General features: G+C 43.6%; 1 protein-coding gene across 1 annotated transcript in view; it reads left to right on the top strand.

Annotated features, from left to right (window-relative positions):
- Window positions 1-14,074, top strand: part of vta1 (vesicle (multivesicular body) trafficking 1) — a 171,468-nt gene that overhangs the window by 126,050 nt on the left and 31,344 nt on the right. The window contains exon 6 of the mRNA XM_060831227.1: window positions 5,273-5,464. Coding sequence (XP_060687210.1) covers window positions 5,273-5,464 — 192 coding nt within the window. The remainder of the gene's footprint in view (window positions 1-5,272; window positions 5,465-14,074) is intronic.

Genomic DNA, 14,074 nt, shown 5'->3' with positions numbered 1-14,074 from the left:
TTACTCATGATACTTGACGAAAGTGAAGGAAGTTATCTAAGATAACTAAGACTACAAAAAGTTATTGATCAATTGGGTCAATGGGCTGACAAGTGACAGATTGAGTTTAATTTGGATAAATGTGAGGTATTGCATTTGGTTTTAAAAAAAAACAAGGACAGGATTTATACAGTTAAAAGTCTGGCCTCGAGTAATGTTGTAAAATAGACAGACCTAGGGTTTCAGATACATAATTCTTTGAAGTTTGCGTCACACGCAAACAAAGTGGTTAAAAAATCGTTTAGCACGCTTGCCTTCATTGCTCAGACCTTTGAGTAGAGGGGTTATGATGCGATTGTACAGGACTTTGGTGAAGTCTCTTCTGGTGTACTGTGCCCACTTCTGCTCACCCTGTAATAGAAACGCTGTTATTAAACAGGAGAGAGTTTAGAAGAGATTTGCCAGTATGTTGCTGGGAATAGATGGCTTGAGTTATAAGGAGAGGCTGGACAGGCTGAGACTTCTTTCACGAGCACATAGAAGGTTGATGGATAACCTGGAAATTAAATCAATAGTAAGAAACGAAGTAGGGTCAGATGCTGTAGAATCTGTATGGGTAGAATTGAGGAACCATAAAGGTAAATTCAACCATAGCTGGAGTTATGTAAAGGCCTCCAAATACTGGACAACAGACAATACTGGATTTAGTGCTGTGCAATGAAGCAGATTCAGTAAGCGACCTTGAGGTGAAGGAATCCTTAGGAGGCAGTGATCATAATATGATTGAATTTATTTCTGCAATTTGAGAGGGAGAAGATAGAATCAGAGGTAATAGTATTACAGCTGAATAAAGGCAACTACAGAGGCGTGAGGGAGGAGCTGGATAGAATTGACTGGGAGAGGAGCCTGGCAGGAAATACAGTAGAACAGCAATGGCAGGAGTTTCTGGGAGTAATTCAGCAGACACAGCAGTGATTCATCCTGACGAAAAAGAAGCATGGTACAGGGAGGACGAGGCAATAATGGCTGACTACAGAAGTCAGGGATAGCAAAAAAGCAAAAGAGAAAATGCATAATATGGTGAAGGGCAGTGGGAAACCAGAGGATTAGAAAGCTTGCAAAGACCAACAGAGGCAACAAAAAAAAAGGAGGGAGAAGATTAAGTAAGAGGATAAGCTAGCCAATAATACAAAGGAAAACTGTAAGAATTTGTTTAGATATATAAAAGGCAAAAGAGAGGCAAAAGTGGACATTGGGCCACTGGAAAATGACGATGGAGAGATAATAGTGGTGAACAAGGACCTGGATGAGGAACTGAATAATTACTTTGCGTCAATATTCATGGTGAAAGATACAAGTAATATCCCAAAAATTAAAAAGAGTGAGGGGATAAAGCAGAGTATGTGGCCACCACCAAGGAGAAGGTGCTAGAAAAACTGAAGGGCTTATAGATTGTTAAATCACCTGGACCAAATAGACTGCACCCCAGAGTTCCAAGGGAGATAATTGAAGAAGAGTGGAGGCATTATCAGGATCCATCAGGAATCACTAGAATCAGGGAAGGTCCCAGAGGACTGGAAAATCAGTTAATATGACACCCCTGTTTAAAAAGGGAGTAGGGCAAAAGACAAAAATCTATAGACTGATTAGCCTCACTTCAGTTGTGGGTAAGATCCTGGAATCCATTGTGAAAGATGGGATTTCTGAATACTTGGAAGTGTATGGTAAAACAGGGCAAAGTCAGCATGGTTTCATCATGGGGGAGGTCATGCCTGACAAATCTGCTGGAATTTTTTTTGAGGAGATAAGAGTTGTTGGGAGGTCATGTTGCGGATGTACAGGACATTGGTTAGGCCACTGTTGGAATATTGCGTGCAATTCTGGTCTCCTTCCTATCGGAAAGATGTTGTGAAACTTGAAAGGGTTCAGAAATGATTTACAAGGATGTTGCCAGGTTTTGAGCTATAGGGAGAGGCTGAATAGGCTGGGGCTGGCTATCTTCCCTGGAGTAACATAGGCTGAGGGGTGACCTTATAGAGGTTTACAGAATTATATGGGGCATGGATAGGGTAAATAGACAAAGTCTTTTCCCTGGGATCGGGAAGTCCAGGACTAGAGGGCATAGGTTTAGGGTGAGATGGGGCAAAAGAGACCTACGGGGCAACTTTTTCCACGCAGAGGGTGTATGGAATGAGTTGCCTGAGGAAGTGGTGGAGGCTGGTACAATTGCAACATTTTAAGAGGCATTCAGATGGGTATATGAATAGGAAGGGTTTGGAGGGAAATGGACCAAGTGCTGGCAGGTGGGACTAGATTGGTTTGGGTTATCTGATCAACATGGACGGATTGGGCCGAAAGGTCTGTTTCCACGCTGTACATCTCTATGACCCTATGAGGGGCATGGATAGGGTAAATAGACAAGGCCTTTTCCCTGGGGTGTAGGAGTCCAGAACTAGCGGGCATAGGTTCAGGGTGAGAGGGGAAAAATATAAGAGACCTACGGGGCAACATTTTCATACAGAGGGTGGTACGTATATGGAATGAGTTGCCAGAGGAAGTGGTGGAGGCTGGTACAATTACAAAATTTAAAAGGCATCCGGATGGGTATATGAATAGAATCAGTTTATAGAGATATGGGTCAAATGTTGGCAAATGAGACGAGATTACTTCAGGATATAGAACATAGAACAATACAGCACCCTCGATGTTGCGCCAACCTGTGAACGATTCTCAGCTCGTCCCCTTACACTATCCCATCATTATCCATGTGCTTATCCAAGGATTGATTAAATCTCCCTAATGTAGCTGAGTTAACTACATTGACAGGTAGGACATTCCACGCCCTTACCACTCTCTGAGAAAAGCACCTGCCTCTGACATCTGTCTTAAATCTATTACCCCTCAATTTGTAGTTATGCCCCCTCGTACAAGCTGCTGTCATCATCCTAGGAAAAAGACTCTCACTGTCTACCCTATCTAATCCTCTGGTCATCTTGTAAGTCTCTATCAAATCCCCTCTTCGCCTCCTCCTTTCCAATGAGAACAGAGCCAAATCTCTCAGCCTTTCCTCATAAGACCTTCCCTCCAGACCAGGCAACATCCTGGTAAATCTCCTCTATACCTTTTCTAATGCTTCACATCTTTCCCGAAATATGTCGACCAGAACTGTACGCAATATTCCAAGTGTGCCTGGTATAGTTGCAACATGATATTGCGGCTCCAGAGCTCAATCCTTCTACCAATGAAACCTAACACACTGTGTGCCTTCTTAACAGCATTATCACCCTGGGTGGCAACTTTCAGGGATCTATGTACATGGACTCCAAGATCCCTCTGCACATCCACACTACCAAGAATCTTTCCATTGACCCAGTACTCTGCCTTCCTGTTATTCTTCCCAAAGTGCAACACCTCACATTTAGTTGCATTGAACTCCATTTGCCACCTCTCAGTCCAATTCAGCAGTTTATCTAAGTCCCTCGCAACCTGTAACATTCTTCCAAAATATCTGGTCAGTATGGACAAGCTTGACCAAAGGGTCTGTTTCTGTGCTGTATATCTCAATGACTCTAAGTAACAAGCAGGCTAGACCAAGGACAGCCAATGGATGTTATCTAGCTGGACTTCAAAAAGGCCTTTGCCAAGATACTGTACAGGAGGCTACTGTGTAAGGTAACAGCCCATGGCAGAAAGCAGAGATTAAGGATAAAAGGGTGGCAGCTGGTGTCAGGCAGTATTCCGTAAGGCTCAGTGTTGGAACCACAACTTTTTACTTTATGCATTAATAATCTAAATGAAGGAACTTGAGGGTATTCTGGCTAAGTTTGCAGATGATACAAAGATAGGTAGGGGGACAGGTAGCATTGAGGTGGCGGGGAGGCTGCTGAAGGATTTGGACAGTTTAGGAGAGTCGGCAAAGAAGTGGCAGATGGAGTACAACGTGGGAAAGTATTAGGTCATGTAGTTTGAAGCATAGAGGTATGGACTAATTTCTAAATGAGGAACAAATTCAGAAGTCTGAAGTGTAAAGAGACTTGGGAGTCCTTGTCCAGGATTCTCACAAGGTAAACTTGCAGGCTGAGTCAGTAGTTAGGAAGGCAAATGCAATGATGGCATTTATTTTGAGAGGACTTGAATGTCAAAGCAGGGATGTACTTCTATGGCTCTATAAGGCTCTGGTCAGACCACATCTGGAGAATTGTGCGCAGTGTTTGATCCTATACCTCAGGAAAGGTGACACTAGAGAGTGTTCAGAGAAGGTCCATGAGAATGGTCCCAGGGCTGAAAGGCTTAACATATCAGGAACATTTGAGGACTTCAGGTTTATATTCGATGGAGTTTAGAAGGATGAGGGGGGCATCTAACTGAAACATACTGAATAGTGAATGACCTGGATAGTGTAGACATTGGGAAGTTGTTTCCACTGATAGGAGAGACTAGGACCAGAGAGCACAGCCTTAGAGTAAAGGGAAGACCTTTTAGAACGGAGATAAGGAGGAACTTCTTCAGCCAGAGAGTGGTGAATCTGTGGAATTCGTTGCCACAGAAGGCTGTTGGAGGCCAGATCATTGAGTATATTTAAGAAAGGTTCTTAATTGTCAAAGGGATCAAAGGTTACAGGGAGAATGGGGTTGAGAAACTTATTAGACATGATTGAGCAGACTCGATTGTCTGAATGGCCTAATTTCTGCTCCTATGTCTTGTGGTTAACCTTGTAGACGTTTAAAAAGTCATGTGTGTGTAGGTAAGTTATTTGACAGGTGTCTTTTCCCTGGGGTGAGGGATTTCTAGACTAGGTGGCATATTTTTAAGAGAAAAGAGATTTAAGGGGCAACTATCTACACAGTGCGCTTTGTGTGTGGAGTGAACTTCCAAAGGAAGTGGTGAATGCAGGTCAGATTACAATGTTTGAAAGACATTTGGATAAATATATGAACAGGAAAGGTTTGGAAAGTGTTTGTACCAAATGCAAGCAGATGGGGCTAGTTTGGGATTATGGTCAGCATGGACCATTTGGGCTGAAGGGTCTTTTTCCATGCTGTATGACTTTGTGAGTCTAAGATGTAGCACAAACATGGTAAATGAAGTTATGATACATAACTTCAGCTGCTTTATAATAATTACAATCAGAACCACCTGAATATTGCTTTGCATGGATGAACAATGGCTAATTTACTATTTTTCCAACACAGGAGTCTCCTATCAGCTGTAAAATATGCTGCATTATTTTTGATGATTAGAAAGCTCTTTTAAATTGCAATACTGAGTAACCAAATTTAATATCTGTTTACAGAAAATGAGGGTAAACATGATGGTTCGGAGTCGCCAATCTTGAAGAAACCCACTGAGTCCATGCCAGCTGCAGACCTCTCCAACATACCAGTGCACCCTGGCGATCACCCACCATCAAATTTCTCAACCATTCAGATCCCTCCTGGTGCACATGCTCCAGCCAATACTCCAGCAGAAGTGCCAGGCAGCTCAGGTACGATACACCACAGCAATTGGATAGAATTCAGAGAACAGGCTTAAAGGTGCATGTAATGTACTGCCAACGTGAAGCTCTATTTTCTGATAGTTCAGTTTTGACACAGAGCCATTCCCTAACACACATGTTTGGAAATTGCATGCATATATCCCATGAATTTGCTGAATGGAAAATGGCAGAGTACATCAGTGCACTCAGCTGACCTACTCAGTGACATAAAGTGAAACCTGGTGCTATCAAGTAATTAGCACGAGTCGCATAAGGCTTTGGTGAGAGCACATTTGGATTCCTTGTAGACTTGTCATTGTCTCAATTTCAGTGTCAACTTTCTCAGGACAATTCATTAATTACAGGGCGACCACGGTATCCGCGGGTTCCATTTCCACTGTTTCAGTTGCCCGTGGTTTCCCGCAGCCTGAATATATTATAGAGAACGTTCCAGAACCAGAGGCCAGGAGGCTTGCCGGGAAGGTCCGTTTCCCATTTAAATGAATGGGTTAGTACCTATCAGCAGTTTCAGGCTTCCGCAGTAGGTCTCGGAACATACCCTCGCAGATACGGGAGGGACTACTGTATATTCACAGAAATACAAGGCACACATTCATTGACAAATCCTTTCCTGCCAATAATATGCAAGAGTTCTGAAAATCGGGTTATATCCCCATATATAAAATCTACAAGCTCTAGGTAAATGTCTGAGTGTGTGCATCATCCACGCTGTATTCTCCCAAACTGTTGGATAGTGCAACCTTGTGCATTACCCAGTTTCCATTACTAGTCCTCATGTGCAACAGAATATTGCAAACAAATCTAGGAGCAATTTCCAAGTCAGAAATGGCTAAACTAAACTTAACAAGACCTAGACATTCCCTGGGAGCCCCCACTAAATTCATTCTAGCTTTCTTATTTTGTTGACTTTATAAATACTATACTTTTTCATTTTTCTGTATTTCAGTCCACACATTTTTTAAAACCTGATATTCCTTTGCACTGCCCAAGTTGCAGTTGAAAGACTGCATGCAGACTGAAATCAAGGGTTGTTTACAAAGATTTGGCCAGCAACAAGTATCTGATTGGTCTATGGATTGATGGCCAAAGCCTTCTGCCTGACAATGATATGATTGTCTCCCACATAGTATATGGGTGAGAGTGTTTGGAATGGGGTGCTGTTCTTCTCTGCCCAAAAAAGCACCTCCAGCCTGAAGAAAGACATTTTATTTTCCCTAAGCAGTTGCTGTAAGCTATGGCTTTCAAACACTTATTAAGAGCGTTTGAGAGTATGAACCAGTAGCTCTGTGTATCTTGAAAGCAAGTGCAGGAAGATTGAGTAGTATTAAGATCTGGGTTATCTTAGCAAAATCTGTGGACAGGGATCAATGAACTTCTTTCCTGCTCTTTCCCTCCACCCATAATATCCTTTCTTATTGTGCGTCTATCTGTATGTGTCTGTGCGATGAATTTTGTACAGGGTTTTATGTCGGGTTGTAACTAGTAAAGGTATTTGCCAGCAGCCCATAGTTGCTTTTTACCTGCGGGGTAAAAACAATGACTGCAGATGCTGGAACCAGATTCTGGATCAGTGGTGCTGGAAGAGCACAGCAGTTCAGGCAACATCCAACGAGCAGCGAAATCGACGTTTCGGGCAAAAGCCCTTCATCAGGAATAAAGGCGGTGAGCTGGAAGCATGGAGAGATAAGCTAGAGGGGGGTGGGGTAGGGAGAGAGTAACATAGAGTACAATGGGTGAGTGGGGGAGGAGATGAAGGTGATAGGTCAGGGAGGAGAGGGTGGAGTGGATAGGTGGAAAAGAAGATAGGCAGGTCGGACAAGTCATGGGGACAGTGCTGAGCTGGAAGTTTGAAACTAGGATGAGGTGGGGGAAGGGGAAATGAGGAAGCTGTTGAAGTTCACATTGATGCCCTGGGGTTGAAGTGTTCCGAGGCAGAAGATGAGGCGTTCCTCCTCCAGGCGTCTGGTGGTGAGGGAGCGGCGGTGAAGGAGGCCCAGAACCTCCATGTCCTCGGCAGAGTGGGAGGGGGAGTTGAAATGTTGGGCTACGGGGCGGTGTGGTTGATTTGTGCCGGTACCACTCCCCACCTCTTCCTCCGCTACATTGATGACTGCATTGGCGCCACCTCGTGCTCCCGCGAGGAGGTTGAGCAATTCATCAACTTCACCAACACAGTCCACCCTGACCTTAACTTTACCTGGACCATCTCTGACACCTCCCTCCCCTTCCTGGACCTCTCCATCTCCATTAATGATGACCGACTTGAAGACACTGACATTTTTTACAAACCCCCCCCCCCCCCGACTCCCACTGCTCCCTGGATTACACCTCTTCCCACCCTATCTCTTGCAAAAATGCCATCCCGTATTCCCAATTCCTCCGCCTCCGCCTCCGCCATATCTGCTCCCAGGAGGACCAGTTCCACCATAGAACACACCAGGTGGCCTCCTTCTTTAGAGACTGCAATTTCCCTTCCCACGTGGTTAAAGATGCCCTCCAACGCATCTTGTCCACATCCCGCACCTCCGCCCTCAGACCACACCCCTCAACCGTAACAAGGACAGAATGCCCCTGGTGCTCACCTTCCACCCTACCAACCTTCGCATAAACCAAATCATCTGCCGACATTTCCGCCACCTCCAAAAAGACCCCACCACCAGGGATATATTTCCCTCCCCACCCCTTTCTACCTTCCGCAAAGACCGTTCCCTCTGTGACTACCTGGTCAGGTCCACGCCCCCCCTACGACCCACCCTCCCATCCTGGCTCCTTCCCCTGCCACCGCAGGAACTGTAAAACCTGTGCCCATACCTCCTCCCTCACCTCTATCCAAGGCCCTAAAGGAGCCTTCCACATGCATCAAAGTTTTACCTGCACATCCACTAATATCATTTATTGTATCCATTGCTCCCGATGCGGTCTCCTCTATATTGGGGAGACTGGGCGCCTCCTAGCAGAGCGCTTTAGGGAACATCTCCGAGATACCTGCCCCAATCAACCACGCCGCCCCGTGGCCCAACATTTCAACTCCCCCTCCCACTCTGCTGAGGGCATGGAGGTCCTGGGCCTCCTTCACCGCCGCTCCCTCACCACCAGACGCCTGGAGGAGGAACACCTCATCTTCTGCCTCGGAACACTTCAACCCCAGGGCATCAATGTGGACTTCAACAGCTTCCTCATTTCCCCTTCCCCCACCTCATCCTAGTTTCAAACTTCCAGTTCAGCACTGTCCCCATGACTTGTCCGACCTGCCTATCTTCTTTTCCACCTATCCACTCCACCCTCTCCTCCCTGACCTATCACCTTCATCTCCTCCTCCACTCACCCATTGTACTCTATGCTACTCTCTCCCCACCCCACCCTCCTCTAGCTTATCTCTCCATGCTTCCAGCTCACTGCCTTTGTTCCTGATGAAGGGCTTTTGCCCGAGATGTCGATTTCGCTGCTCCTTGGATGCTGCCTGAACTGCTGTGCTCTTCCAGCACCACTGATCCAGAATGCTTTTTACCTGCAGCAGGAATCTATTTTTTTAAAAATAGTAATTCGTGTTTTGTGCAGAAACTTAGTCCATGCTTTCTGTCAACCTGGATCCAAATGACAAATAAATTGGAAAGTTTTACAGATTTTCAATAAATCATTTATTATTATTGCAACTCTGGGAAGAACACATCTTGATTTCCACCATACTACCACAGTGAGGTTTGGCTATATGAATATTCTGGTCTGGAAATGTAGGGAGCACTGTTTTTGGTAACTGCTGCTGCACCTTTGTATTCCTAAATCAACAATGACATCTGTTTATATTAGTTCTTAATTAATTGCAAAAGACCTTTGACTTAAGGTTTACATGTGGTCTTTAATTGTCCATGGTATCCACGCAAATGATCCAGAATTCTCCAATGTTGAACTTTTGAGTTGCTTGTTCACATTATAACATTGCATTTAGCAGTTCTTTTGTCTCAATACTTTGCAATAGGGTATAAAGCTGATTTCTTTTAATGCTAAAGAAATGTTACTTTCATTACATAAAGTGATTTAATTGCTTAACTTTATGTCTGAAGTGTGGTCTAACATCTGACAATGAACATTTCAGAACTTGCATCTACTTTTGAGACATGACTGCAATGTTATAGAACCATAGTCATGGAGATGTACAGCATGGAAACAGACCCTTCAGTCCAACCTGTCCATGCTGACCAGATATCCCAACCCAATCTAGTCCCACCGGCCCATATCCCTCCAAACCCTTCCTGTTCATATACCCATCCGAATGCCTCTTAAATGTTGCAATTGTACTAGCCTCCACCACATCCTCTGGCAACTCATTACATACACGTCTCACCCTCTGCGTGAAAAAGTTGCCCCGCAGGTCTCTCTTATATCTTTCCTCTCTCACCCTAAACCTATGCCCTCTAGTTCTGGACTCCTCGACCCAGGGAAAAGACTTTGTTTATTTATCCTATCCATGACCCTCATGGTTGTGTAAACCTCTTTAAGGTTACCCCTCAGCCTCCGACGCTCCAGGGAAAGCAGTCCCAGCCTGTTCAGCCTCTCCCTGTAGCTCAAATCCTCCAACCCTTGCAACATCCTTGTAAATCTTTTCTGAACCTTTTCAAGTTTCACAACACTTTTCCAATAGGAAGGAGACCAGAATTGCATGCAATATTCTAACAGTGGCCTAACCAATGTCCTGTACAGCCGCAACATGACCTCCCAACTCCTGTACTCAATACTCTGACCAATAAAGGAAAGCATATCAAAGCAGTGAAACACAAAGCAACCCTGTGTGTTATGGAGTTTGTGGGTGACTGGTTTATGCAAGTGATTTTATCTGATCATTAGTTGCAAGCCACTTGATACAGTGAAAAGTGTCAGAATAGAGAAGGCATTGTGCTGTGACGGTGATGATGAGTCAGTATTGCGCTGTATCTCTACCTGTTTTGACTTGATTTTACCAATATGTTGAACACAGGAAACCGTAATCTGAAGATATCAGAGTTTTGGACATTAGAATGACTGCAACCCCAAAGTTGGCTCAGAAAGGACAGTTCTCCTTTTCCTCTGTTGAACTGTTAACATATCATCTGAAGCATTCTCTTGGTAACTTTATAACTGCAATATTACTCCCACCTATTATAATGTGATCTCAAAATATTGAGGCACTGCTAAAAGATAAGTTGCTATTTAAGGCTGTCATAATTGAATCTTCAAATGGCCAATGCAAGACATACTTAGATTGGTTCATATGGCAAGTTGAAAGAATGAGATCAAGATTTAAAAACTGATTGGTAGTTAACATTTAGACAATCAGAAATATATTTCACAAATCAGCCCATCTATCTGGATGAACAAGTGAACAATTGTGTCAACCCAGCAGATCTGGTAGCATCTGCGAGGAGAGAAAAGCGCTCATGTTTCGAGTCTAACTGACCCTTTGTCAAAGCTTTTGGGAGGGTGCTGTCTTTCAGCTGACCATAGTGCCTGCTCGCTGACTGGCAAGAACCACTTGCTGGCTCAGGCACCAAAAACCAAATTAGTCCCAGCAAATTAGTCCCAGCATGCCAGCATGTAGCAAGAAGTTCCACTCCCTGCATCTCATTTTGGCCCCCATTCTGCATCTAAAACTCTTGCCTTAGGTGTCCTAAATGTCAATCCTGGCTGAAAGGCCGTTGCTTCTGATGCAGAGTTCATGTATTCAAGCCACATTCCTATGTATACACTGTTGAAGTGACACATGAGCTCTGATAGGAGGTGTGTTTTGCTTCAGTTGGGTTTATTAGTTGGCCATTTACTTATCTCAGGAGGGTTGGAATATAAAAGCACTGTTGTGCTACTGAGACTTTATAAAGCTCTGGTTAGGCCCCATTTGGAGTACTGTGTCCAGTTTTGGTCCCCACACCTCAGGAAGGACATACTGGCACTGGAACATGTCCAGCGGAGATTCACATGGATGATTCCTGGAATGGTTGGTCTAACATACGAGGAACGGCTGAGGGTCCTGGGATTGTATTCATTGGAGTTGAGAAGATTAAGGGGAGACTTAATAGAAACTTACAAGATAATACATGGCTTGGAAAGGGTGGACGCTAGGAAATTGTTTCCGTAAGGCGAGGAGACGAGGACATGTGGACACAGCCTTAGAATTAGAGGGGGTCAACTCAACAGAAATGTGGAGACATTTCTTCGGCCAAGAGAGTGGTGGGCCTGTGGAATTCATTGCAGCAGAGTGCAGTGGAGGCCGGGAGCCTAAATGTCTTCAAGGCCGAGATTGATAGATTCTTGATGTCACGAGGAATCAAGGACTACGGAGAGAATGCTGGTAAGTGGAGTTGAAATGCCCATCAGCCATGATTGAATGGCGGAGTGGACTTGATGGGCTGAATGGCCTTATTTCCACTCCTATGTCTTATAATGTACAGAGACCTTTATTTCTGCTTTGACACTCTCCAGCTATCGAGCACATTTGGAGCTTGGGAGAGTTTGATGCTTACACGCATAAAATGAAAAACATTCTGTTCCCAGAAAACCAGCTTTAAGGGGAGGAGGGGATTTGAGAATTACTGAAAAGGACAGGTTTGATTTATAGTGCTGTCTTTAAGATCCCCAGGGCCACATAACAAGTTTCAGATTGAGTTTTGTAATTTATTTTCCTGGTTGAATACTTTGGTTTTGAACAACAAAGTTTAATTGTATATTCTGAATCCCCATTTCTCTTGGTTTCCTTCTGTTACGTGTCATCTGGAACTAACAGGCTGGGTAACCAAAGTAGCTCTGTGAGCTCTAACAGTCTCTCCACGAAAGGCGCTTCTCAGTCTGTCTGCCTGCCCCTGCCTCTGCCTGTAGCTCTCTCAACCTTTCAGACAGTTCATTCGAGATTGTCATAACTCACTGTGGAAAAATCTCAATTCCCCATTGCAAAGATGCTAAAATAAGGGGTGCTTCTGACTGAGACAAATCAAATATTGGACTCGGCAGATACAAGATGGAATTTACGTTGGAACAGTGGGAGCTGATAATGATTAGGAAAGAAAAGGAGAAGAAATGCACCATAAGATGATAAAACTGTAAAAGCAGTGGAGGAGAAAAGAGAGCTAGGGGGTTCATAGTCGTCATTTTTCATGGTGTTAATAAAGCTGATTTTTTAAAAAAAGAAACTCAAGGGATCCAATGACTTGTAAATAGGCATTGTAAATACACAATTGAAATGCTAAACTCAAAACTATACAACTCACAGGCCAAAATGTACTTAGAACAATAATTGCAGTTTTGAGTGCCCAGCTTTAGAATTAAGATGTGTTGATGATGAGGGTACTAAAAGCAATGCACTAAATATTTCCAGGGATCCACTGTTAACAATAAACTATCAATAAACTAGAAAGCATGCATTTTGTGAAATACTGGCTGAGGCTGAAAGTGAACTATAGATAGAAAATATTGGCAATATTCAGCTAGTCAGGCAGTATACAGTGAGAAGTAAGACTTATTTCAAGTCAGCGAACTTTTATTGAAGCTTTATGATGAAAGAGCATTGACCTTAAACTTCATTTCTGTTTTTCAATTCATGCTGATACTTCCTGACTCTGTATTTTTGGTTAATGTTTCAGATTTCCTGATTCAACTTGTATTGCTGCACACAATTGCCAACATTTTCTATTGTCGGTTCTCCAAAATGGTGGTGAAGGCAAAATCCATAGCAATCTTTTAAATCAAAGAGGATAAATAATTTGAAAATATGAAACTTAAAAGGGTGTAGGAGAGGGCAGGGAGCACAGGGTGGGGGCTTACAGGAGCACAGTTGGCAAAATGGGTTGCAGTTCAGATATAAAATGGTCTATAATTATTTATGTTAAGGAATATGGCGACAACACCACTATTTTAGAATCAGGAGAGTTGTATGTTGAAAACTTAAACGGATGTTTTGATTTGGAAGATCTTCTCCAAATCAGTGGTTTTCCTGAACATTGATGCACCATGGGGAGCTTTCAGGAATTACGCAAATTCTTGGAACCATAACTAATACTGATACTCTTGTGGGTAACCTCTGCTCCTAATTTGCCCAAGAAACGTGATAACTTTCATGAGGAGAACAATTCTGAGCAAAGTATATTATTAATTTAGCAACACTGGAATTAGTCATAAGGCAAGATTCACTCTTACAGGGAAATTAATTGGCCAGCAGTGGATACTTATATAAACCTACTAGTTTCTGGGTTGGATATCATGCCGTCTTAAAGGTGTACGGCACAGAAAAAGCTCTTTAGCCATTTAAACCTGTGCTGGTCTAAACCAACCCCCTAACTATTCTAATTCCACTTTCTAGCACTTGGCCCAAAGCCCTGTATGCCTTTAGCATCCTAAGTGTACATCTAAATACTACTTCAATGATCTGAGGGTTTGTGCCTCTGCAACCTTTGCAGACAGTGGCTTCCAGCTTCCCACCACTCTCTGGGTGACATAAAATATTTCTCACAGCCTCTTAAACCTCCTGCCCCTTGCCCCCTCATTATTAATCCCTCGAATGAGAGAAAAAAGTTTCTTCCTGTCTATCCTGTCTGTGCCCCTCATAATTTTAAACACCTCAATCATGTCCCCTCTACT

The sequence above is a fragment of the Hemiscyllium ocellatum genome, chromosome 10 (genome assembly GCF_020745735.1).
Source record: "Hemiscyllium ocellatum isolate sHemOce1 chromosome 10, sHemOce1.pat.X.cur, whole genome shotgun sequence".
Lineage (NCBI taxonomy): Eukaryota > Metazoa > Chordata > Chondrichthyes > Orectolobiformes > Hemiscylliidae > Hemiscyllium > Hemiscyllium ocellatum.
The sequence above is the reverse complement of the archived record's forward strand: the minus strand, read 5'-3'. Positions and strand labels throughout refer to the sequence as shown.